At 49.3% G+C, this 24,147-nt stretch overlaps 11 protein-coding genes and 4 non-coding genes across 15 annotated transcripts, besides 4 other annotated features; 11 read left to right on the plus strand and 4 right to left on the minus strand.

Annotated features, from left to right (window-relative positions):
• Positions 1-203: 203 nt before the first annotated feature.
• On the minus strand, positions 204-275 carry AGOS_t0010. Its single transcript has one exon. It is a non-coding gene; the product is annotated as a tRNA-Arg (tRNA).
• A 140-nt stretch (positions 276-415) lies between these two features.
• On the plus strand, positions 416-1,942 carry PGS1 (CDP-diacylglycerol--glycerol-3-phosphate 3-phosphatidyltransferase; the record flags this gene model as incomplete). Its single annotated transcript, NM_207892.1, has 1 exon — positions 416-1,942. One exon carries the CDS (start codon positions 416-418, stop codon positions 1,940-1,942), a length of 1,527 nt encoding a protein of 508 aa, NP_982539.1.
• Positions 1,943-2,317: 375 nt separating this feature from the next.
• On the plus strand, positions 2,318-2,869 carry RER1 (protein retrieval receptor; the record flags this gene model as incomplete). Its single annotated transcript, NM_207893.1, has 1 exon — positions 2,318-2,869. The coding sequence occupies one exon, from the start codon at positions 2,318-2,320 to the stop codon at positions 2,867-2,869; it is 552 nt and encodes a 183-aa protein (NP_982540.1).
• Positions 2,870-3,176: 307 nt separating this feature from the next.
• On the plus strand, positions 3,177-4,334 carry AGOS_AAL001W (AAL001Wp; the record flags this gene model as incomplete). Its single annotated transcript, NM_207894.1, has 1 exon — positions 3,177-4,334. One exon carries the CDS (start codon positions 3,177-3,179, stop codon positions 4,332-4,334), a length of 1,158 nt encoding a protein of 385 aa, NP_982541.1.
• A 259-nt stretch (positions 4,335-4,593) lies between these two features.
• Positions 4,594-4,602: a centromere (Chromosome I centromere CDE I element).
• Positions 4,594-4,793: a centromere (Chromosome I centromere).
• Positions 4,603-4,768: a centromere (Chromosome I centromere CDE II element).
• Positions 4,769-4,793: a centromere (Chromosome I centromere CDE III element).
• A 951-nt stretch (positions 4,794-5,744) lies between these two features.
• On the minus strand, positions 5,745-6,731 carry CDC10 (septin CDC10; the record flags this gene model as incomplete). Its single annotated transcript, NM_207895.1, has 1 exon — positions 5,745-6,731. The coding sequence occupies one exon, from the start codon at positions 6,729-6,731 to the stop codon at positions 5,745-5,747; it is 987 nt and encodes a 328-aa protein (NP_982542.1).
• Positions 6,732-7,056: 325 nt separating this feature from the next.
• On the plus strand, positions 7,057-7,593 carry MRPL32 (mitochondrial 54S ribosomal protein bL32m; the record flags this gene model as incomplete). The annotated part of the gene is made up of 1 exon (NM_207896.2): positions 7,057-7,593. One exon carries the CDS (start codon positions 7,057-7,059, stop codon positions 7,591-7,593), a length of 537 nt encoding a protein of 178 aa, NP_982543.2.
• A 264-nt stretch (positions 7,594-7,857) lies between these two features.
• On the plus strand, positions 7,858-9,600 carry AGOS_AAR003W (AAR003Wp; the record flags this gene model as incomplete). Its single annotated transcript, NM_207897.1, has 1 exon — positions 7,858-9,600. The coding sequence occupies one exon, from the start codon at positions 7,858-7,860 to the stop codon at positions 9,598-9,600; it is 1,743 nt and encodes a 580-aa protein (NP_982544.1).
• A 700-nt stretch (positions 9,601-10,300) lies between these two features.
• CIT2 (citrate (Si)-synthase CIT2) lies at positions 10,301-11,734 on the minus strand (the record flags this gene model as incomplete). The annotated part of the gene is made up of 1 exon (NM_207898.1): positions 10,301-11,734. The coding sequence occupies one exon, from the start codon at positions 11,732-11,734 to the stop codon at positions 10,301-10,303; it is 1,434 nt and encodes a 477-aa protein (NP_982545.1).
• Positions 11,735-12,197: 463 nt separating this feature from the next.
• On the minus strand, positions 12,198-12,269 carry AGOS_t0011. Its single transcript has one exon. It is a non-coding gene; the product is annotated as a tRNA-Pro (tRNA).
• A 749-nt stretch (positions 12,270-13,018) lies between these two features.
• On the plus strand, positions 13,019-13,089 carry AGOS_t0012. Its single transcript has one exon. It is a non-coding gene; the product is annotated as a tRNA-Gly (tRNA).
• A 112-nt stretch (positions 13,090-13,201) lies between these two features.
• Positions 13,202-13,272, plus strand: AGOS_t0013. Its single transcript has one exon. It is a non-coding gene; the product is annotated as a tRNA-Gly (tRNA).
• Positions 13,273-13,624: 352 nt separating this feature from the next.
• Positions 13,625-14,776, plus strand: AGOS_AAR005W (uncharacterized protein; the record flags this gene model as incomplete). The annotated part of the gene is made up of 1 exon (NM_207899.1): positions 13,625-14,776. The coding sequence occupies one exon, from the start codon at positions 13,625-13,627 to the stop codon at positions 14,774-14,776; it is 1,152 nt and encodes a 383-aa protein (NP_982546.1).
• A 64-nt stretch (positions 14,777-14,840) lies between these two features.
• Positions 14,841-17,528, plus strand: AIP5 (Aip5p; the record flags this gene model as incomplete). The annotated part of the gene is made up of 1 exon (NM_207900.2): positions 14,841-17,528. The coding sequence occupies one exon, from the start codon at positions 14,841-14,843 to the stop codon at positions 17,526-17,528; it is 2,688 nt and encodes an 895-aa protein (NP_982547.2).
• Positions 17,529-18,695: 1,167 nt separating this feature from the next.
• On the plus strand, positions 18,696-20,810 carry AGOS_AAR007W (AAR007Wp; the record flags this gene model as incomplete). Its single annotated transcript, NM_207901.1, has 1 exon — positions 18,696-20,810. One exon carries the CDS (start codon positions 18,696-18,698, stop codon positions 20,808-20,810), a length of 2,115 nt encoding a protein of 704 aa, NP_982548.1.
• A 753-nt stretch (positions 20,811-21,563) lies between these two features.
• Positions 21,564-23,675, plus strand: GSY1 (glycogen (starch) synthase GSY1; the record flags this gene model as incomplete). Its single annotated transcript, NM_207902.2, has 1 exon — positions 21,564-23,675. One exon carries the CDS (start codon positions 21,564-21,566, stop codon positions 23,673-23,675), a length of 2,112 nt encoding a protein of 703 aa, NP_982549.2.
• Positions 23,676-24,147: the final 472 nt, after the last annotated feature.

The raw sequence follows: 24,147 nt of genomic DNA on the forward strand, positions 1-24,147 counted from the left end.
TGAAACTAATTTGCATTTTTTACTTCGTAAAGTACCCCACTAATATACAACCTGCGTCAAAGACAGGATAATGTAACATGGGCTATTCCCTGGATGGTATTTCAACGAATAAAGTAAGTATCCTCTTAAAACATGTACTGCTATTTTGTTCAGATTTGAAGGAATATATCTTTGGAGATAATTAAGCAGAAAAAAAAAATTAACACTCACGGTGGGGGTCGAACCCACAATCTTCTGATTAGAAGTCAGACGCGTTGCCATTACGCCACGCGAGCTTTTTGATGATGATGATCTTATACTTTCCATATACCAAGATCAGTATCAGATCATGTGCTGATGAATGTTCGAATTTTGGATCCTTTGAAAAGAGATCTTTTGTAAGTAGTTCCTAATTGATATTACGCTGCTGTACTCCATGAGGACATATATCAGGTATAGTAGGCCTCTTAAAGCCGTTCAGCGAACCATGTCAACCAATCGAACGCCCATGAATGGTTTAGAAGGGATTTTTGATGCGGTGAAAGGAAGCTTGTCTTCCTTACGAACCATATTTTATTTTAAAGAAGGCGAAATTGATGTACTGCAGCATCCCGTGGAATTCTATGACACTTTGAAACAGAAAATTGCTGCGGCGAATGATCGTATCTTCCTTGCATCTCTTTATCTTGGAAGAACTGAGCATGAAGTGATAGCATGTTTAGATGATGCTTTAAAGGCCAAACCTCATCTCCGGATTTCCTTGCTTGTGGATGGACTTCGGGGCACGCGTGAAACTCCTAATCCCTGTTCTGCTTCTCTCTTGGCAAAACTTACCAAGGAGCATGGCGATAGAGTGGAAGTTCGACTGTATATGACGCCAGAATACACAGGGTGGAAACGGGCTCTATTTCCCAAGAGGTTTAACGAAGGCATAGGCTTGCAGCATATGAAGATATACGGGTTTGATGACGAGGTTATTCTTTCAGGTGCTAACTTGTCGAATGACTATTTCACCAACAGACAGGATAGATATTATCTTTTTAAGTCAAAGCACTTTGCTGACTATTATTTCAAAATGCACAATTTGATTAGCAAGATGAGTTACCAGGCCAAATATTCCAACACGAAGCAGAGCTATATGCTTTACTGGCCGAAGAATAATGCTACCATAGAACCAAGGTTAGATAAGCACAAGTTTGTTACTCAAGCGTCAGAGCTACTGTCCAAATTTCTGACAGCAACACATGAAAATGGGATGGAGGGCGTTCAATATCTGGATGATTATCCTACCATTGTATATCCCATCTCTCAGTTCACGCCTCTGTTCAAAAAGAACAATGATTTCTCAACTGAAAAACCAAGTATTTTACGTCTGCTATCATCCATACCGTCTTCAGAAACAAGCTGGGCGTTCACAGCTGGATATTTCAACATACTCCCAGAAATTAAAAAACGCTTATTGGATTCTCCCTCCTGTGTTGGCAAAATCATTACCGCAGCGCCTACAGCTAATGGCTTTTACCAATCCAGGGGGATCTCCAAGTATCTCCCTGATGCTTACTTGTATCTGGCACAAAAGTTCCTGAAGTCTGTTCATGCTGAAGGAAAATCTGACACAATTTCTTTGTATGAGTGGCAGAAGGGAGTTGTAAATCAACCGGGCGGATGGTCATATCATGCAAAGGGTATCTGGATATCTGATGGCTGTGACGAAGATAGCAGACCTGTTGTCACAGTCGTAGGGTCTTCAAATTATACAAGAAGAGCGTACTCGTCGGACCTGGAGACGAACGCTATCATACTAACGACTGACGACAGGCTGCGCGCTGCGATGGGCGCGGAACTTCAAAATATACTTCGCCACACCAAGAAGATCACACTAAATGATTTTACAAACGACCCCCAAAGATACGTCAAACCTGGAGTAAGGGCTGCCACTGAAGTACTTGGCAAGAAGCTGTAGACCGGCGCATAGTTTAGATCCTGTAAATAAGTCTTGCTGCGTTCAATTAACAGAGCACTGACATTTGAACTCAATTCGCATTCTACTAACTGGGCTCAATACTGTAATACCATAGAGTTTCTCAGGACGAGTCAAGAGTTCCATTAAAACAGAGCCTCTAAAGGCCTTCCAGGTTAAAATTCTTTTTTGTCTACTTGGATGCTCTTGTTGGTATTGTTTTCAGACATCATGGCGCAGCATGATTTTCAGAATGTGGATCATGTTGCTGTGAGAAAAGTCGGGTAAATAAAACTTTGCCACTTCACGATGAACAAAGACTTCTAGAAAGTTTAACAATCTGCAGAGTCAAGCACATCAAGAGTGAGTCGCTATACCATGAATTTCGAAGAGGAAGAAGTCACTACTTCGAACAAGGCCACCTTCTACTTCAACAAGTACAAAACCTTGTACCAGTATTATTTGGATCAGACGACCCCTCATGTAAGGTATAGGTGGGCGGGTCTCATTGTGCTTGTTCTGCTATTCGTCCTTCGTGTGGTTCTTTATGAGGGGTGGTATGTCGTTTGCTATGGACTAGGAATCTACCTTCTAAACCAATTCCTCGCCTTTTTGACGCCGAAGTTTGATATGTCTCTACAGCAAGCAGAAAAGAACAACGAGTTGGAATCTGGGGACATGGCCGATGAGTTCAGACCTTTTATTAGAAGACTGCCGGAGTTTAAGTTTTGGCACAATTCCATTAGGGCAACGCTGCTATCCCACTTCCTCGCAACATTTTCGGTCTTTGATATCCCAGTTTACTGGCCTATATTGTTGATCTACTTTATTTTGCTGTTTGCCTTGACCATGAGGAGACAAATCAACCATATGATTAAGTACAAGTACCTGCCGCTAGACATTGGTAAGAAGAAGTACTCTCATAAATAAACCAAAGTCTGTTCAAGCGTTTGAGTATGTCCAATAAGGATACCGACCATTCAACTACACCCTTACTGCAGCTCCTGACCATCTACGATTAACCGTTAATGGGTATATTATATTTACGTATTCATTCAACTATAATTACTCGCCGTGAATATACTTAGATTGAGCAACCGCTATAACCTTGCATCCCATGCTGTGCATGTCACGTGCTGTGAGTAACGGCTTGCTTGTCGAACGTTTAAAGAGCGTTAGGCGATAAAAAAAGCTCTCTGTAACGCAGGCGCAGTGACAAGCAGCCCAATAACCTATTATGAAGTTAATAAGCCAATCGAAGGGCACCAGCTCTTCAGAGGTGTGCTTAGTGGTCGTCGCACAAGACAAGGAAGACCTCTTTACGCTCTATAATATTATCAACACCGATGATGAACTGATATTCAAAAAGAAGCTAACCTTAAAGTTGGATGAGGCAGGAAAGAAGAAGTCGACTGAACTCGTGCGGTTGCGTGTGAAGGTAGTATCCTCAGAGTTTGAACCACAACACGAATTTTTAAAGTACAAAGGAATTACTACGGAGGACGATGCTGGTAAGGCCAATGTGGATGTCGCCCTGGGCAAATTCTTCAGCTTTACAGTTGATTACCAGTATCCTTTTACAATCATTAAGAAAGACTTTAATTCTTACTGTCAGAAGCTGATAAATGAAGCCTGCAACCTAGAAAGTCGTTCAGATATGGCTGCCGTTGTACTACAGGAAGGTTTAGCTCATATCTGTCTACTGAGTAGCTTTTCGACTATTCTGAAGCAAAAAGTAGAATACTCACTGCCCAAGAAGAAGAGGTCGGTGGACGTGTTGAAATTTGATGAAAAGACAGAGAAGTTCTACAAAGCTATCTATAATGCAATGCTGAAGCACTTTGACCTATCCCAGTTAAAAGCAGTGATTTTATGTTCACCAGGATTCTATGCCAAAACTTTGTATGAGAAAATACTTCAGTATGCCCAAACCAATCAGGAGAAAACAGTAATAGACAATAAAGACAAATTTCTAGTCGCACACTGCTCTACTGGTTACTTACAGGGCATATCAGAGGTGCTCCGTGATCCAGCTTACTCACAGAAATTACAGAATACCAAAAATTCTGGACAGCTACAAGTGATGGACGCATTTTTGAAGCATTTGAATGACGATGATAATAAATCGTGGTATGGTGAAGCTGAAATCACGAAGGCTTGTGAATTTGGCGCTATCGAAACGTTGTTGATTACGGACGATTGGTTGAGGGCTGACAGCGTTTCTGTTCGGAACAAATCATTAAAATTGATTAAGGACGTGGAAAATATGGGTGGGAAGGTGTGCGTGTTTAGTTCAATGCATTCTTCAGGTGAGGAACTGAATAGTCTAACTGGATTGGCTTGTATTCTAAAGTACCCAATACCGGACCTTGATGAACACGAAGATGAAGACTAAAAAAATAGAGTGTTAATAAAACATGAAATAAAATATCATATAGTTAATAGGTAGAGCTAAAAGTGCGACCACTATAGATTCAACCATAACCAAATCATATGAATTTTTATATTTTTTAGTAAATACAATTTATCTACTCTTTTGCTCAACAGGCCTCCTTTTAACTATCAGTAAATTCAAAAAATTACAATTAAGATATATTTTGTGAATTTATTGTGTTCTATAATCTAAAATAATAAAATAATATTAAACATAATTCATCACGTGAAATAAATAATTAGATTTTATCTCAACTATTATTTATAATTTAAACTTTTAAGTATACGAATACTATAAGTGCAATATATATATATATCTAAAATATTGATAAAATAGATACTTTTATCTTTTGTATTAACAATTTGTTTCTTTGTATGTTTTTATTTTTTCTTATATGTTTATATGTTCCGAAAATAAAAATAAGTTATGGTGTTTTGTTTTTTTTTGTTTTTTATTTACTGTGTTTATGACGGATATTTTACTTTGTATAATTTTATCTTTTGTATTTATTATAGGTACAAGTGCAACACTTTGGTGCACTATATCGCCTGTTATCTAGTCAAGGATTATACTCTAACTATGAACTAGTACAATGATTGTTTTGTTATATAGCACTGTAATGGTCTCATGGAGCCTATAACCGTATCCTCTATATTAAAAATATCACTCTTAATAAAATTAATTTTGATTTTCCCGATTTATGGCTCAACACAAGTATGTTTCCAAGCATTTAAATGTCTGAAAAATAGTCACCCTAGTATAAAAAATTAGTCGCGAAAATAAATGAAAATAACAATTAAAACATATCTAACAGCACATGCACTTATAATTCCAGGAAGCACATGGATAGGAGTGAAGTGCTACCTCTGCCATTGGTTGTATACATGAGAATACCGTAAACGTCAAGAAGGACAGGAAAAATACCGTTACTTCAAAGGTCAAAAGCATTTGTAGTAAACATTACTATAAATTAGTTAGCCATCCTATTACTGTGTATACGTTGTTCATCTCAACATATCCTAATACATGCCTGACTGTATAAGAATAATGTGCTACTTAACGATCGCATTTTAAGATTGTTCCTATTAAGATGGGAAAGATCAATTTTTTTTTGCCAAACCATTTGATTATGATGCTATGCGTTCTCTTATGCGCATATGAATAAAGAGAGAACCATCGAATCTTTTTATAATATCCTCTGTCGCTTACTGCAGGCCATCAATAAAAGTGGGCTTTACAAAAGCAAGCCAAGAGGAGGAGAATAAAAGGCGCCATTTTGGTTCTTTTGTTTAATGTGTTTTCTGGAGTAAAATAAGTTTGAGTACCCTCAATATTGGTAGATCTGGTGACTTTTAAAAAGTTAGGGGTTATTCAACGAAGCATGTTAGTGCTGGAGGATTGGGCACCGTGGCCTGTAGCGCGAGAGCTGGCGTTTTCTTTCAAAGCAATCAACTGCTTAGATCTGAAGCTTTCGTAGTGGATCAAAGCGGTTGTCTCAATCAAGTCCTGCAAGTGAGTTCTGATCAAAAACTCTCTCAAATATACAAACTCACATTGGTTAATATCCTCCAAGTTAATGGCCCCCCAGCGGGTCTTTCTGCCTCTGACGACTTCGCCATTGACCGTGATCTCCTTCTCAGAGCCCACGACGGCAAATGGGATAATTGACCTTATGCTGTCGTTCAACTCCAGCTCCTCCGGCGTTAGATCGTCCGAGTCATACGGATAGATGCGGAAGTTATGCTTTTTGAACTCATGTTGAATAATCTCTCTAAACTTGGCGCGCTCGTCCATAGTTAGAGTGTCTGCCTTGGCAATCACCGGGATGACATTTGTGATATCAGTCAACCTCTTCAAGGCGGCAATATCTAGCTGTGTCAACCCCTTGCCGTTCGGCTGGATGAAGTATAGCACAGCGTGCACACGTGTGTCCACGATGTGCTTCTCTCTCTGTGCCGTCAACTCCTTGCGGAGATACTGCGAGTGCTGCTCCTTGATATACTTCACAATCGGCTCCCAGACTTTGTCGTTGTTAATCTGGTCGCCAAACCCGGGCGTGTCGATACAGTTGACATTCAAGCGTACCTTGTCCTCCACCAAAGAGTGGTACGACACCTTGATCTCCGTCGTCTTGGTGATAGGCTCCTTCGTTATGTCCTTGCCCGTGGACGAGTCGATCAAGTGCGAGGCGAATAAACTGTTGATCAATGTGCTCTTGCCAAGCCCAGAGTGTCCAACAACCATGATATTGAACTGGAAGCCCCGCTTCAAGAGGCGGTGCTCAATCTGAGCTGTAATCGTGTCAAACCCCACATACGAGGATGGCGTGATAAGTGACGAATCGGCGACTGAAGACATGGAACTGGTGTAAACGTGTTTCGGATGAGTAGTGCTGTTTGCGCTCCTTTGAGTGAACTAAACGTGTAGAAAGTGGTTAATACAATCGAAGGAAAGTGCTTAAGTTGAAACAGTTCCTAAGGAGGCGGAGTTGGTGGTTGCCGTTACAAAAAATAACGCGTTGTTAGTTTCCGACCTTAAATTAATTGGCCAGTTTTTGTGGCCTTGAAGCCGGGTAACGCCAGATTGCGGAACTAAAATTTTTATCATCTCAAGCCAAGGTTGTGCGGCAGCACAGCAGCACCACCGCAGAGCGATTGAGTGGCCAGAGGCGGTAGTAGACAGAATGAGCGCACAGGCTGTATGGGGTAATGTTGGGCGCGCGCTCTCTGAGTGTACTGCGGCGCTCTTTCCGCGGCTGGAACTAGGCAGCGGGAGCGTCACAGCGCCTCGCACGCTGCTGGAGCTGCTTCGTCGCGCGGGCGGAAGCCAGCAGGCCGGGACCGCCGCCGTTGGTGCCGACGGGCTTGTGCTGGCAGTCCCCAAGAAAAAGGTGTCGCACCAGAAGCGGAGACAGAAGCTGTACGGGCCAGGGAAAAAGCAGCTGCAGATGGTGCACCATTTGGGCAAGTGCCCGTCGTGCGGACACTATAAGCGGCTCAACACGCTGTGCATGTACTGCGTGGGAGAGATACGCCACATATGGAAGGTCTACACGCAGACCAAGCCCGCGGAGCCGCCGCAGGAGCAGGATCTGTCGGAGCTGGACAAGCGTATCCTGTACCCTGGTCGAGAGGAGACGGAGTACATGAAGAAGCTGAAGAAAAAGGACTACCTAGAGAAGCGCATGCGCACGCTGCCCGTTGATGACAAGGGCAAGTGAGGCCGGTCACGTGCGACACTTAGTGACGTTGCACATCTTGTATATGTGTTTGTAGATGGTGTGTTAGGGCCGAAGCAGGGACAGCGCCTGGCCGTGTATATAGCAATGCTACCCTTGCCGCCAGACAGCTGGCGCCACCGCGCCATCGCCGGACTGCGTAAGGCAGCCTGAACAAGGAAAAAATTGCAGAGAAAATGAGGCGATCTTTTGGACCTCTGCGATGAGCCAACCGTCCAGACATCTGCAAGCCAGCACTCAGCCGCAATGAACCAGGATGCAAAGAAGCAGAGGATGCTTCCCAGCTACCGTGTGAGCACGTTCACCTCTGCTCCCAGGCATCCTCTAGGGGTAAAGCCGTCCGGGAACGCAATTATGGAGGGATTCGGGCCGAAAGAACGGGCAGAAGCCAGGGGGAAGCTGCTTGGGCATCTTGCAATCTTTCCTGAGGAACTCCTGGTTGAAGTCTTGACGTATATTACCACCCCGGAGGACCTGCGGAACCTCGGGCATGCTTCGAGGATGCTTTATGCGTACACCTACGATGAAGAGCTATGGAGGAAAATGTACACTAATGAATTCATTAGAATGGAGCAAGCAGCTCGAGCTGACAGCAAACCGGTAGTACTGAAACCATATGGATGCGATCAATGGAAGGGCTCGTGGAGAAAAACGATTTTAAAGCTCGGCGATGACCAGGAAGCCTGCTTACAGGTTCGTGATACACTGTACTCAGACCTGCTATACCGCCCCTACCAGTGCTCGCAAGTGGATTATAAGACCATCTTCAGAAAAGTCATTGATTTTGAGAGGCGGTCTTCGAATCTCGTCTGTAATCTGAATCCGGATTTCGGCATCGATCGGTTTGATGAGTCCCAGTTTGACGAGGAAAAGTTCAGAAAGGAGTACATCGATAAGCCTTTCATTCTGCGGGCAAAGGATAATGATGCTAGGTGGCCAGGCTGGGACCTTGCATATCTTGTTTCGAAATACCCACAAGTTAAGTTCCGTCAGGAAAGTGTAACTTGGCCGCTATCGCACTATGCAGACTATTTCAAGAAGAATAGAGATGAGTCGCCTCTCTATCTTTTTGACTGCGCCAGTGAAGCAATGGAAAAGATTAAAAACCAATACGCACCTCCAGATGTGTTTCAAAAGGATTTCTTTACGTTATTCCAACAAGACGGAGTCCAATGCAGGCCTGATCACAGATGGTTGATTGCTGGGCCCGCGAGGAGTGGATCCACATTCCATAAAGATCCTAATCAGACTTCAGCATGGAATGCCGTACTAAGCGGCATGAAGCTTTGGGTAATGCTTCCCCCAGATGTGGCGCCCCCAGGCGTCTCGACGGACAAAGAAGAAGAGGAGGTTACCTCCCCGGTAGGGATCACGGAATGGGTTCTGTCCGGCTACTACAATGATGCTGTCAATTTGGCACAACAGGGTAAATGTCGAATCGGAGTTCAATTCGCATCTGAATGTATATATGTGCCAGCTGGTTGGTGGCATACCGTCATTAATATTACGGATTCTGTGGCGTTGACAGAAAACTTTGTTCCAGAGCCTATATTACCAAGAGTGTTGAACTTCTTTAAAAACAAGACTAAGCAAATATCTGGGTTCCACATGAAGGACTTGGTAGCTTCTATTGAGTCCTTCCTTGAACTACAGAGGGGAAATATTGGAAATAAAACTAACCTAACCCTGCTAGAGGAGTTTCTTGATCAGAGTAAGACATCGCAACTTGACAACGAAGATTGCGGTGTCCTGAATGCTTCTGAAATAGCAGCGCCGCTTTACGAGTTTTTCTGCGAGCTAATACAACAATCGGATTACCGCGGAGCTCTTCCTGCGGCACAGCAGGCTCTAAAAGATATAGAGATCCGTGATGCCCAGCAACAACAAACCTCTCGCGTAAATATCAAAGACTCAGAAAAGTGGATGGAGCTCACCAAAATGTCTGAATCTCCCTTCTCTTTTTGTTTTGATGCGGACGACGATGCATAATGCCCTCTACTCTCATGCAGAACATGCTCATGATTATAAAACCATGTATATAGTCTTCGGGTTTAGTGTACCTCTTGTCTAACACACGAGGCTTACCCGATCATCATTAAATCTTTTTTCTGATATCTTCAATTTTTCAGTATAAATGTACTTTCGCTCCATGTAAAACTATGGGAATGAAGGAGCATGAAAGACGATGACTTACCTACTCTCTTTCTACTAAATCTTATTCGGCCATAACTAATCGGTCATGTTAAGCGCAAGAGTGTAGTTATTACGCAAGCTTTCTTTAACTGGATCATATTTATTATTATATAATTATATATAGGACGCTTCCTGTAAGGACCATATCCCTAATCTTGGAAGTTAGTAATTCCATGAGCTCACACAAAATATCTGCTCATTCTGCCAAATCGCAACAGGCCTACAAAGCTGCTGTATAATAAAATACTATAAGCTAAAACCACACCATTCGTGCTTGTACCAGCATGGTTTGCACATACGCAGACTTATGCGCCAGCGCGATTCGTACGAGAAACATTCCACGCATGAAAGCCAGGAGTCCAGATACGGGTCGTTAAATCATTAAGCGTACAGTAACATACATGCAAGTTCAGTAGGAGGCGCAAATCTGGTCCCCCGGCAGTGTCTGTCTGTCATTGCGATGATCAAAGAGGTCCCTCTGCCGCCATCTAACACATTATGCTTTAGATGCCTTAGAAGCGACAAGCTCCTTGAATTTCTCAGTGCTGAAGGACTTTGGTCTCTCAATAGGTGCACCAACTGCGCGGTCAATGATCAATTGTGGCAACACACCAAACGCACGGGAGACTCCGAACAACACGGTGTAGAAAGAAGCCTCGGTCAAACCGTAGTACTGTAGTAGAACGCCAGAGTGGGAGTCGACATTTGGCCATGGGTTCTTAGTCTTACCGTGTTCCGTCAAGACCTTAGGGGCGATCTCGTAAACAGTGGAAACCAACTTGAACAAGTCGTAGTCAGGGAAGTGACGCAATGCAAACTCACGCTGAGCAGTGTAACGTGGATCGGTCTTACGTAGGACAGCATGCCCATATCCAGGGATAACACGACCACCCTTCAATGTATCCCACAAATATTGGCGGATGGTCTCCGGGGAGTAGTCACCCTTCACCTCCTCACGAAGCTTGAACAACCACTCTAGAACCTCCTGGTTAGCACGACCATGCAACGGACCAGCCAAACCATTCATACCCGCAGCAAAGGCAAGGTATGGTGACGACAATGCGGAGCCAACCAAGTGAGTAGTGTGTGCAGAGACGTTGCCACCTTCATGGTCCGAGTGGACAGTCAAGTAGAGACGCATCAACTCAACGAACTCTGGGTTCTCAAAACCCAAAAGGTGCCCCAAGTTCTTTCCATAGTCGGCGTCCACATCAATCTTGCCCATCTTGCCGTCCTTGAAGACGTTGCGGTAAATCTTCGACGCAATGACAGGTAGCTTACCTAGCAAATCTAGCGAGTCCTCGAACGTGTAGTTCCAGTAGTCCTTCTTGGACACACCCTGTGCGTAGGCCTTTGCAAACTTCGACTCAGACTCCAAGGCGGTAACGGCAACCGAAAATTGCGCCATGGGGTGCAAGTCGCGAGGAAGACTGTCCAATAACTGCTCCACATGCCCGGGAAGCTCGGAACGAGACATTAGGTCGGCCGAAAGCGCCTTGGTCTGCGTCTCCGTGGGCACCTCGCCGGTCAACAATAGCCAGAAAAGCGCCTCTGGTAGCGGCTCACGCCCGTTAGGTGCCTTGGGCAACTCCTTCTGCACCTCGGGGATCGTACGCCCCCTAAATCTGATGCCTTCATGCGGGTCTAGCACGGAGCCCTCCCAGACAACACCGGGGATACCGCGCATACCCCCGTACGCCTGCTCCAGCAACACCTCGCCAATCACCACTTTGCCATGTTGCTTCTTAAACTGCTTAATCTCTTCTGCCTTGGCTGGGAAAATCTCGGCAAAACGCTCCTTTAGGCTTTTCTCGCCGTTGCTGTACGCGCGGCAAGCGCTAGCACCACCGACACGCGCAAACGTGTTCCGCGCCAGGCTGCGCACGAGGTGGCTCCTAGTCGCAGAACCTAGTTTCATCATGCTGGACATTTTTCTTGTTCTTGTGCTGTTGGTATGAAGTACTCCTGCGCGGCTCCAGTCCAGGCGGCGAGTTGCGGCGTATCTATACCCATTTATTTATATACATATGCGCACGCTGGTGGTCGTGTCAATTAATAATGATGCCATGAAGCCACTGCTGCGCTTTCGTGTTCGGCGGTTGTATCGCCGCTTGCCGCTTTGACGCAGCAGCATCACTGTTAGACGGCGGGAAATGAGGTCACGGCCGTGAAAAACCCCTTTTCATCCGCCGGTCCATCTGCGGGCCTTTCTGTGTCTGACGGAGTGGGAGAGATGGTCTAGGATCCGAGTCGCAAATCTACGGATCTGGCGCTATGGCGCGTGACCGACGCAGGTCATACGTACGCGGGGCGATTTTTCTAACGCGGCTCCCGCGTACCATCTATCCGAGAACAAAAAAAAGCCACAAAGGGCGAAAAAAATCAAGTTAATTGGGGCGAGCCGGGACTCGAACCCGGGACCTCCCGCACCCTAAGCGGAAATCATACCTCTAGACCACACGCCCTATTGGAACTTGTTGTAACAGACAGTTAAAAAGTGGAATAACTAGAAGTGAAACAGAGCGAGTCGTGTGCAACGGGCTGAGCGCGCCTCTGGGTGGGGAAGCGATGCCCAAGGGTGCAACAAGACCAGATTGTTGGCTGCAGAGAACGCCACCACATGGGACGTCACGCCCGCGAGGCACTCGGAGTGCAGATGGCTGTCGGTGTTTAGCATACATGGTACCTTGGATTCGCGGTCCGGATACGCGGCAGCTGCGGCGACTTGCAGTGCTGCGCGGGCACTGCCATGGAACTGGCTGCCTTATCTTGCGCTGCAGGGGTTGAAAAATTTGCTGCCTGCGCCAGGTATGCCATGGGCCTGATACTCGAGGGCTGGCGGGTCGCGGTGCGTCGATTCGCGATTATTTGTCGACCCAGATCGATCACGTGCTGCACTTGTGAAACGTTGCACCGCGCGTCTGGCCGCAGCGCGACTACGCCCCGAGAATCCAATACTACGCCACGCAGCTCAAAAAGTGTATCTGGGACACTACTCGAGGGTTACAGACAAGGTGTATCTTTGTCCTGGCAAGGCCACCAGGCTGTTCGCCACCCAGATTTGGGCTGTGCTGCGAAGCACAAGCCACAGAGGATTCTCATCTAATGACACTTAGGCATTGAGGACTTACATGCTTGCCCACGGGGGCGGGCGCCCTTTGTGAACTAAATGAACGCTCGTGACACCCACTCACACTCAAAGGCCACTACTAGAGCGCAAGTGGTTTAGTGGTAAAATCCATCGTTGCCATCGATGGGCCCCCGGTTCGATTCCGGGCTTGCGCATCTCCTATGTCTCGTCTGTCTCCAGCGAGACATCTATTTTTGAGTGCTCTTGGTTGTTGCACGTGACCACACGAGGCTGCGAAGCCGCAAGAAATCAACCTAAACCGTTGAAGCGCAAGTGGTTTAGTGGTAAAATCCATCGTTGCCATCGATGGGCCCCCGGTTCGATTCCGGGCTTGCGCATTTTTGCCTAATGATAAATTCGTTTGGCTAGTGTTTACGTTTCCCCACGAGGCGCTTATCGATAGCCTGTGCGCGGACACCATGTGTCCTCAAACTCTGTGTCACCGCGAAGCTCCAGCGTGGAATGGATCTAGACCCACCTCCACGGTGTTCTGACCTCGAATGCACCTTTTCAATACACGAAGGATGTGTAGCTATATTGAACAGGTGATTTGCGATCTATTGATAGAGCAGAGCATTACATACTACGTGTCAGTCGACAGGCAGTATATAGGCGTATGCAATGGGTTAAACTACTCTTGCTGTAGGTGCTTTAACCAGCACTAAAACAGAACATATACCAGCGCAGAAAATGTCAGCCAGAAGTTCCCTGCAGCAGCGCCGACTCAGCGCCATCCAAAACGCGGCAGATTATAACATAGTGCCAAGTCAGCACGAAGGCCATACTTATAGTGTGCGGAAAAGAAAGAAGAGCCGATTCAGATTGTGGTTCAAAATTTTACCCCTTTTTAAGAAGGATCAACAGGAAGTAGTACTATCAGTAGCTAGCTTAGAGACTGAACAACACACTGAACAGCACAACGAATCGACACCCAACACATTACTGAAGATGGCACGCAACACAGGTGAGCAAACTGACTTGAAGAACGGTTTAGGAACTTCAGCACCATCATTGGTGGGGCTATCGGTAAGAGATATTGACGATAAGGAAAACCCAGACTTCGTTCCCGAGAAGAAGGACGTGCATCCAGAGCTTTCATCTCAGGTGCTAGAGAAGATTCATTCTCAGAGTAATCTCTCGAAGAGTCTCGAGGGAAATGTCAGCGTGGACGACCTAAACAGAGAGGGCGCCTTGCTCACGGACGATAACGATGTTGACTTGGAGCAGTTAATATCAAAAAAGTTGGACGGTATCACTAGTCTCAAGATGCAATTGAAGAATAAGCGGAAACAACAGGCTCATCCACAACAGGGATCTACTGCGAGAAGTAGTGGTAGCCCTTGCAGTGCTGGACACCACCATATCTCTCCCGAGAACTCTAACTCGAATCACTCGCTGGTGATGTCCACTGACCCTATTGATGACTTCATTAGCATGGGTGCGACTTCCAATTCCTCATTATCTGACAAACATAAGGAGGCCGAGCAGCCAGAGCGCATCCGGAATTCATATGGCGAATGGATTCCAAACAAGTCACACCGGCCACACCTATGTCGTGGTGATTCGTACCAGAAGACTATAACTGATGTGGATGAGAGACCCGGAAGATCATCGCAGCGCGCATCGGGATCTTCGGCTGAATACCTGAGGTCTTTGTCGCGCTCCATGCAGAGGGGCAGTTCTCTACAGAGGAGTAGCGGCGAACAGTTGGATGATAAGAACGCCACCTACACAACCAACAACTATACTATTCCACAGAGAGATGTAGAGATGGCGCCTCTTATCATCAGAGAGGACGAAGAAGACCAATATAAAGGGAATGCGAATGCGAGGCATCTGTAAGGGTACTGATAACCGTCCCCCAAGCACGACTGATGCAGGGGGATTGCCAGAAGTATATCAGGACATGGAAGAAGATATTTTACTCGCTTTAGATTTTAGTACAGGTAACACGGAAGAAAGCCTAGAAGCGATGTTAAATGAGGTTAAGCAGGCGACAGTTAGAACTGCGGCAGGCATTTCTGCCGCGAAAGCTGCTCGCAGGGAAGGCAGAGAAGCGAAGAGAAACATAAAAAAACAACCACGTGGGAATGCTAAGACCCACTTGGCATCTGAAACAACTAGCAAAAGAGATGCAGATAACCTGGCAAAGAAAGAGAGCCCAAAGCTCCAGGACGTCGTCGTGAACAAGGGTGCTGTGGTCAAGGAGTCTCTTCAAGGAGCCAAAGCTCCTGAAGACGATAAGACAGCCGCAGTGAGTGAAGAACATACCGCAGAAACCATTAAGGCCCAGCCTGAAGCAATCGACGGCCCCATTGCGAGCTCCACCAATATAGTGATACCACATCCTGTTGATGTTGCCACTGATAAAGCAGAATCAGCCAATGACAACGTGGGTGTGCCAGGCAAATCTACGAAAGGTGCTAAACCTGTTACCGTAAGTGGAGGTTCGAAGGATGCTGTTACTGTCAAAGGGAATAACCCTGCGGCATCTAAGAAGTCGCTACAAGAGGCGAATCTGACCGAGACTACCCATTTGAATCTGTCCGAAGCTGCTAAGGAGAGCGACGACAAGGCCAGAGCTCAATTCGGAAGTGATGAGACAGGAGTGCTGGCAGAGGCGAATATCTCAGTATCCAATTTATCTACTGAAGGAGCCGAGACTCATGTTTTGGAAGGCACACCAAGTATCCACAACAGGGATGCTGCGCCAGATCTTCCTTTGACAGAATCGGGACCTAAGCGTGCTCCAGCATTAACCACGGATCCTGCTGTGCAGCCCCTCCACTCCAAAGGTGGTTCGATTAGCGCAAGGGAGATTGAGGGGGGACCGATAACGGAAAGCTCGGGGGGTTCAACTCTTGAGATCTCAAGAAGCACAGACACTGCGGCTCCTGCGCAGGAAACTCCGGGCTCACCACACGTCACAATAGAAGAGGCTATCAAGGATAAGCCTTTGAATAGCCATGCTTCGGTAGATGATGGCGTGTTGGTGGGGAGTGAATCGTGCAAGAAGACGGAAGCGTGTTCGGATTTGGAACCACCTTCGGCAAAGGCAGACGCTATCACTGGAGGTACCGACGCGCGCAATATTACTACTGAAACGGCCACAGAAGGCTCCGTACATTCCAAATCTCCGGTTCAGGGCACTGATGCTTCTAAATCGGTCTCAGCTACCAACCTAAAACAGGTTACTGGATTATCCGATCGTTCGGTCGCCACGGATTCACACGTATCTCCTACGATACGCAGTGAGCAGAATACTACCATGGAACCTTCTATGAAGACCATCGAAAAGGTCCCTACGGCGGAATCTAAAGGTTCGCTCGAGAAGGTGGCTAGAAATCAGACCGCGGTGCCCAAATCGGCACCTGTAGCCTCGAGCGGCTCAGGGAGCGCGGAGGATAATACCACTGTAGCGAGTGCCAAGCCTAACCGAGAAAGCCGAGAAGCTGATCCAGAGGACAAGACTGCAAGCTCTGGGTTGGGTACTCTACCGCCCATTGAAGTCCCAGGTTTAGAATCTGGGAAGTCGAACAAACCCAATGCAACCGGCACCCCAGCCGCTGGGCCTGTGGCAGATGGAGCGACCGTGGGGAAACCCTCGACACTAATGCCCCCTCAGGCACTCAGTACAACTTTGCAAAATGCCAGCGCGGACGGAAGCGCAGCTCTGGGAGAAAAAACTAACGCGGTCACTGACGTGACCGAGGATGGAGCTCGAGATGACGTTTTTCACCCTAAAGGAAAAAAGTCCGACGACGCTCCAAAATCCGGTTTCAGCAGTAATCCGTCTGCAGAGCCCAATCATGACGTTCTCGGTCATAAAGAGACGCGCAACGATCAAGGCGCGCGCGCGTGCAGTGGTCCAACTACAGAAGAACTTTCGTCGTGCAAACAGACTGAGTCCGCATCCGCTGTTTCGGACAGCCCCAAGTTTCAGCAGAAGGGAACTGCGGACGCTGACGAAACTGGCAACTTACTACTTACTGAGAAGGTACCTGCGGTTAAAGGCCCCGATGCCCTAGTGGGGCAGAAGTCCTCGAAAAACCATCCTGCGAAGGAACCGGGAATGAGCCATGCACGTACGTCTAGCCCCACTGCAGGGGCAGCGTCGAAAACTTCTCCTCTATCGCCGCGCCCCAATAGCCCCAAGCTCTCGGCAGCCCATCCCAACTCTGCAGAGCCTGCGGCTGCGCCTGCCGCCAAACATGACATCACCAAGGAAATCGACGACTTCATGCTGGAGCTCGGGCTCACAGACGACTCCGCTACCAAGCTGCTGGCCACGCTCGACGCCGAATCCAGCCGCGACCTCAGGGGCAAGCCCGTCTACCTCTTGACCTCCCTCGCCGGCGGCGGCTTCCACATGCCCTCCCGCACCAACCGCCTCGCCACCATCCTCACTGCCAATCAGATCGACTTCCAGTACCGGGACTGTGGCAGCGACGACGCGGCCCGCACCCACTGGAAGCGGCAGGGCCGCGGCAGATCGCTACCAGCCATCATGGTCGGCGACGCTGTCGTAGGCAACTGGCACGAGTTCGACGAGGCCAACGAAGAATGGAAGGTCCGCCAGCTCTGCGGCCTCTGAGCCCCCTACCTACTTAGTACACAATATTTATTTTATCTATGCGTCAGCTATTCTCCAGCGCGTTGCTAGCGCCTCGCCGGGTCCCAAAAGAGTGCTCCCGGCGCCTTCTGGGGTGCCGCTCGCCGCCGACCAGTCATCGCCTCTTGCTTATTGTCTCGAGCGCCCAGCGACCACGCCGTTCTGCCCAACTCGTCCATCCGCCGTAACGCGCAATTGCCACATGATGCATGGGTGCTCTCCGAATATGACGCGCGGCACAGAGCAAACTCTGTAATGTGTCCAATGTGGAATCCAGCCACGGCGTGGGCGGTTGAATGGCTATCTTCGCTTAGCTAATATACGCGACCTGCCTCGGGCCCGAGCGTGCGGCGAATTTAGCATCGCCCTTTAGAGCCTTTTTCTGTTCGACGCCATTGTTTGGACCGTACAATGCCTCAGCACGCTGCGCCGTTATCTTCGTACCGCTTTAGGGAGAAGTGGCAATTGTTCCCTGCGGAGTCGGCGTCTTCTTTTTGCCGAAGGACATTATTAGGTAATCGCGTCGGCCTAGACAGGCCCACACGCGAGCAGGTGCTAAACAAGGAGTCCGAACCAGCTTGGTCTGTGCGTACGCGTGGCGCAGGCCTGCGAGCGCCTTTGGATACAGCACGCTCGCGCCCTATGGTAACGAACTGAGCGCAGGCTCGCAGCGAGGCCCAGATAGACATGCTTAGAGCGAACGTAGCCATGCCGGATGGAGCCTGGTAATGGCGCCCCACCCAGAGGACTGTTTTCTTTTGTGGAGTAGGTTAGCGAGAGGTAATTATAAATACCTGAACGATATTTCCCTAAGGCATAAGGGTGGGCGCTCAGCAGTTATCGTTCATAGCAGCGGCACAGCGAAAAGCGGACACTGACTAGCAGCGCATATTTTTCTACGACGTTTGGCTTTTATTGGTTTTCTGATTGTTGCACTAGTATTTGGTATTTTCGGTTTTGCAGCTGATATCATTCATAGAGTCAAAAGTTGTTTGTATTGGTTCCCATTGAGACTACAGTGTCGACCCGGCTAGTTAGCGCCCACACCAGAGAGACGGGCGGCGAGACTAAGCGAACTGCGAGCTCCAGTGAAGCGGCCGTGAATCCATTACTGCCGGTGTCCGCGCAGACCACCCAGCACGCAGCAAGATGGCGATCTCAGCCATCGCTAAGGACATCACTCGGTTTACGCTGCAGAACGTGAACGATGTAATATCCTTCAAGCCGCACCTCTGCCACGAGGTGCCCGCGCGCCACTACGACATGCTGCGCCAAGAGTACATTTCCTACACTGGCACGTCCATTAGGAAAAACAAGTGCAAGCTGTTTTACCTGCCCACGAACGTTTCGGACGAACTGCACATAATGAAGCAGCTGTCTCCGGACATAGGGATGGGGTCGGGCCACGGAGGTGCTGTGCAAGAGCATTGCGGCGTAAAAATGGAGAACAATGGGGCATGGGCGCCAGAGAAAAACGGAGGCTATGGGGGGAACAGCCGTACAGTGTACTACAAGAAAAGGTTAATTACGGAGTTGGACTACGAGAACGTGAAGCGCGTGGAGAAGGCGTGCATGCTGATAGCGTATGCTGCTGTAAACCAGTGCCTGCATATAGAGACATCTGATGGCAAAAGCAGCGGGGGGCTTCCTTATAGCCGCAGTGCGGGCGACGATGACGACGAGGAGCGCGACCACGGCCCAGGTTCCGGAGAGGAGTACTGCGAGGAGTGCGCCCGTAAGTCATTGGAGCGCGGGGAAATGCTCGGGTTCCGGGAGCTAGGGTACCTGATCAATATCACGCCGTGGCACTTCCACCGGGTGTTCAAGGTGCTGGCGGGGCTGACGATCCGGGAGTACGGCCAGCTGTGCTGCGACTTCCTGAAGGGCCAGGAGGACGTTCTGTTCCGCGTGAGGGACCGTGTGACGCTCTTGCGCGAGTGCGGCCACAGCTTTTCCTGTCTAGACGACGAAGAGTTTATGGGCGAGGACGTGTCTGCGATCACGAGCCTTGACTGCGGCTCGCTGGAGGACGAGAGCGAAGAGGCGAGCGTGGTTGTGCTTCCGGACTACTTCATCGACCCCAACAAGAGCAAGGAACTCAAAAAGAAGCTGAAGGAGCAGAAGTCCAACGGTACTACCAGTGACCATGGGAACCGAATCGAGCTGCGCAAGCGAAGGTACAGTCTCATGTCTCACCGCATCATGAAGGCGTCTGCGTCCAGCATAAAGAACAACCCCACCATAATGGACTGCCTTGAGAACTGCACGATTACGCGTGACGAATACGAACGTCGGCAGAGCCAACGATACCTGCAGCGCAGCAAGCTGAAGAAGCGCGGCAAGAAACCCACACAGCTGGCGGCCGTGAGGAAGCCGCCCTACCATCGCAGGACAAGCAGCGAGTCGCATGGCATACTCAAGAATGCCGTGATGGACCAGTCGACGGTAGCCGACATGATGGCCGCAGCGGAACAGGAGAGCCAGGATTGCATCTCCCACGAGGAGTCGCTTCCCATATTCCAGGGCCCGCCCTCCGGCCGCCAGCTGGACACATCGTCTGCGTCCTCGACGTCTGCGTCCTCGTCTGCCCTGCCACCCAGCTACGACTACGACCAGGATAGCCAATCGCTTGGCCACTTCTCCAGCCCCACGCAGTCTGTTCTCGACTTCAAATTCCCGCCCGCAATGGCGACGGGGCATCAGACCCCAGACCTCAACTCGGTGCTAAACAGCACCACGCCGGTCCCGCCCCAAACCGTCGCCAGCGCCGGCACCAGTGTCTCCAGTGGCGCCAGCTCTGCCCTTGCCGTAGGCGCATCCGCCCCGGACCCCTTTGCCGGTGACTCCTACAAGTACAGTCTTGGCGTCGGGCTGTCCTCCATGGGCACCTCGGACTCCGCCATGCTGCCGGGCGCGGGCCCTGCGGCAGGCGGCATGTTCTACGATCCCTTGGTCATGCCTACGTTCCCAGCTGCCGCCTCTGACTTCGACGCGGCCACCATAGCGGCTGCTCCCGGCACTCCCTCGCAGGGCGGGCCAGCAAACTACAATATTTCTTCTATGGTGTACTCAGGACTGCCACTGCAGCAGCAGCCCTCGCAGCAGCAACAGCAGCAGCTATTTGACTTCGGTCCACTATTCGGCGCCCCGGTGGCCTCGCAAGCTGCCCCGCCCTACACAGGCAACCCGCCCGCCCTGGGCACCATGGAATACCTGGTCTCTTCCTCGGGCGGCATCTTCAAGGACGATGAGGATGGGCTCTAGCCTGTTCTGTTGCCCTCATTCTGGTTTCCCATCCCATGTATTATATAATATATATATACCTTTCCGAGTAACTATAATCGGGGCCGTGCCCATCGCCATTCTATAGCCCCTTGCGGATGCAAGGAATGTCCGCAGTAGGCATCGTAGCGCGGTGTGCTGGTAGTCATGGCCTGAACGCTTAACTCGGTCGCCGTACCGCCCAACTAGGGCATGGCGTGTGAAACCGGAAAGAGCGTTGCGCTCGAGCGGTTATTAGATGTAAGCGCGCGATGTATAGGGGTTTCGCTCCCGCCAAAGCTAAGCTCACTGGCTCTTGCGGCGGTGCCCCTCGCATTCTTCGTAGAATGGGATTGCTGGTAATGGTTTTTGGCGCCTGTGGATCTCCTATTAGTGGGTAGCTAGCTAGTCGGCCCGGCTGGCCGGGCCCGAACTGGTACCGGGTGCGAGGCCGAGTGACTAACACTCCGGGTTCTTCTGTCTCTTGCCATGCCGAACATAACCATGGCGACTTATATAAGTTCGGGCGGCGTGCAGTCGTATGAGCCCGTACGAGCAAGACGTCCAGCAGTTTGCAGCGCGGTAGTCGGGGCGTTGCAGTTGTGTATATATTGCCACCCTTGCGAACTTGGACAGCCGTATGCTGGAGGCGGTCAGTAGTAAGCAGGAGCCGGTGACTCAAAGTAGAAGTCGGATTGTAAAGGACAACAGACCAGTGGCGGTACGGACAGCAGCGGGCCAACGTAGTAATAAAATATGACGAGAGATATACAGAACCACCTACTCTTCGAGACGGCCACGGAGGTAGCGAACAAGGTCGGGGGCATCTACTCGGTGCTGAAGTCGAAGGCACCGGTGACCTGCGCTCAGTACAAGGACCACTACCACTGTATTGGGCCCCTGAATCCAGACTCGGTGCAGATAGAAGTGGAGGCGCTGGACTGGGAGGATGACAGCGTGTGGAGCCGGGAGATGCTGCCGGTAAAACGGTCGCTGCAGCACATGCGGGAGCGCGGCGTGAACTTCGTATATGGCCGGTGGTTGGTGGAGGGTGCGCCGCGGGTGATCTTGTTCGACCTTGTTTCCGTGACGCACCATCTCAACGAGTGGAAGGCCGACCTGTGGAACAGCTGCGGGATCCCCTCGCCGCAAGATGACCAGGAGACGAACAACTCGATCCTGTTAGGGTACACCGTGGCTTGGTTTCTCGGAGAGTTGACGGCGCAGGACCAGCAGCATGCGATTGTGGCCCACTTCCACGAATGGCTTGCAGGCGTGGCGCTGCCCCTATGTCGGAAACGGAGGATCGACGTGGTGACGATATTCACCACCCATGCGACTTTGTTGGGAAGACATCTGTGTGCAGGCAATGCTGATTTCTACAACAATTTGGATAAGTTTGATGTCGATGCAGAGGCCGGTAAGCGGGGCATTTACCATTGCTACTGTATCGAGCGGGCGGCTGCCCATACGGCCGATGTCTTCACGACTGTTTCGCAGATTACTGCATACGAGTCCGAGCACTTGCTGAAACGGAAGGCTGACGGGATCTTGCCGAATGGTTTGAATGTCATAAAATTTCAAACAGTGCACGAATTCCAAAACCTGCACGCCCTCAAGAAGGAACGCATCCATGACTTTGTACGCGGTCACTTTCACTGGAACTATGACTTTGACCTAGACAAGACGCTGTACTTCTTCATCGCTGGTAGGTATGAATATCGCAACAAAGGTGCCGATATGTTTATTGAGGCGTTGGCACGGCTAAACTACCGGTTAAAGGCTGCGGGATCGAAGATGACGGTGATAGCGTTTATCATCATGCCAGCGAAGACTAGGTCGTACACTGTGGAGGCTCTGAAGGGCCAGGCGGTGGTCAAAGCTCTCGAGAGCACCGTTAAGGATGTAACGACTTCCATCGGCCACAGGTTGTTTGAGCATGCCATGAGATACCCTCGCAGCGGCAAATCCGAGATACCAACCGATCTGGGAGAACTATTGAAACCCTCTGACACTGTGCTTCTAAAAAAACGTGTATTTGCATTGCGCAGGCCAGAAAGTTCATTGCCACCGATCGTGACGCACAATATGGTTGACGACGCCTCTGATCCTATTCTAAATCAAATAAGGCGGGTCCAACTATTCAACAACTCCTCCGACCGAGTAAAGATTATCTTTCACCCAGAGTTCCTCAATGCGAACAACCCTATTCTGTCGCTGGACTATGACGAGTTTGTCAGGGGGTGCCATCTGGGCGTGTTCCCCTCGTACTATGAACCATGGGGCTACACTCCAGCGGAGTGTACCGTCATGGGTGTCCCATCTATTACGACTAATCTGTCTGGTTTTGGTGCATACATGGAGGATCTGATCGAGAGAGACCAGGCAAAGGACTATGGTATTTATATCGTGGACCGGAGATTTAAAAACCCAGACGAAAGTGTCGAGCAGTTGGTGGACTACCTAGACGACTTTTGCAAGAAGACTAGGCGACAGAGAATCAATCAGAGAAATAGAACCGAAAGACTGTCTGACCTCTTGGACTGGCGCCGCATGGGCCTGGAGTATGTTAAAGCACGCCAGCTGGCCTTACGGCGTGCGTACCCTGAGGAGTTCAGAGCCTTGGTAGGCGAGGACCTGGATGACCATGATATGGATTCTCTTGCTGGGGGCCAGAAGTTCAAGGTTGCAAGGCCTCTTTCTGTCCCTGGCTCACCCAGAGACCGGTCGAGCTCGATGAGCGCCATCCTGATGACCCCTGGAGATCTGGGAACGCTGCAGGATGCTAACAATGCGAATGACTACTTCCATCTGTCAATGCAGACCGACGATGACGAGGAGGGAGAGGATGGCCGCGAAGATGACTAAAATGCTGAGTGCATTGTGCTGCTGTTGACCTAAATAAGCTTTGCAGGCGCTCCGAGTGCCCGGCAGGATTACTGGGATAGATATTAGCAACTCCACTTCTATTATTCATTTGCTATATGACCGAGAGGGGAATGCAATATATTCATTCAGTTCGGTAGGCTACGATATTCTGTACTTTTTCTATGTTTAGTTGTAAATATACACTACTGCGTTATGTTTAACATACCAAATAGCCTCTTCTCATCATTGCTGTAACAATGCTCGGCTTCGCTCGGCAATAAGCGCATAGTGAGCTTAACCGAGGTACTTCTGAGTGAATGGGGACAATGTAGTTGCAACTTAGCCGCTACTGCTAACCCAAGCACCACAATGCAGCATGTAGCTGCGAAATTTGATCTTCAACATCTGTCGTGATGGCAGTGCTGGGATGTGTGAAGTGTACAAAACTTCACCTCGTGGGCTATCGGCAGCC

Source organism: Eremothecium gossypii, chromosome I (assembly GCF_000091025.4).
Source record: "Eremothecium gossypii ATCC 10895 chromosome I, complete sequence".
NCBI lineage: Eukaryota > Fungi > Ascomycota > Saccharomycetes > Saccharomycetales > Saccharomycetaceae > Eremothecium > Eremothecium gossypii.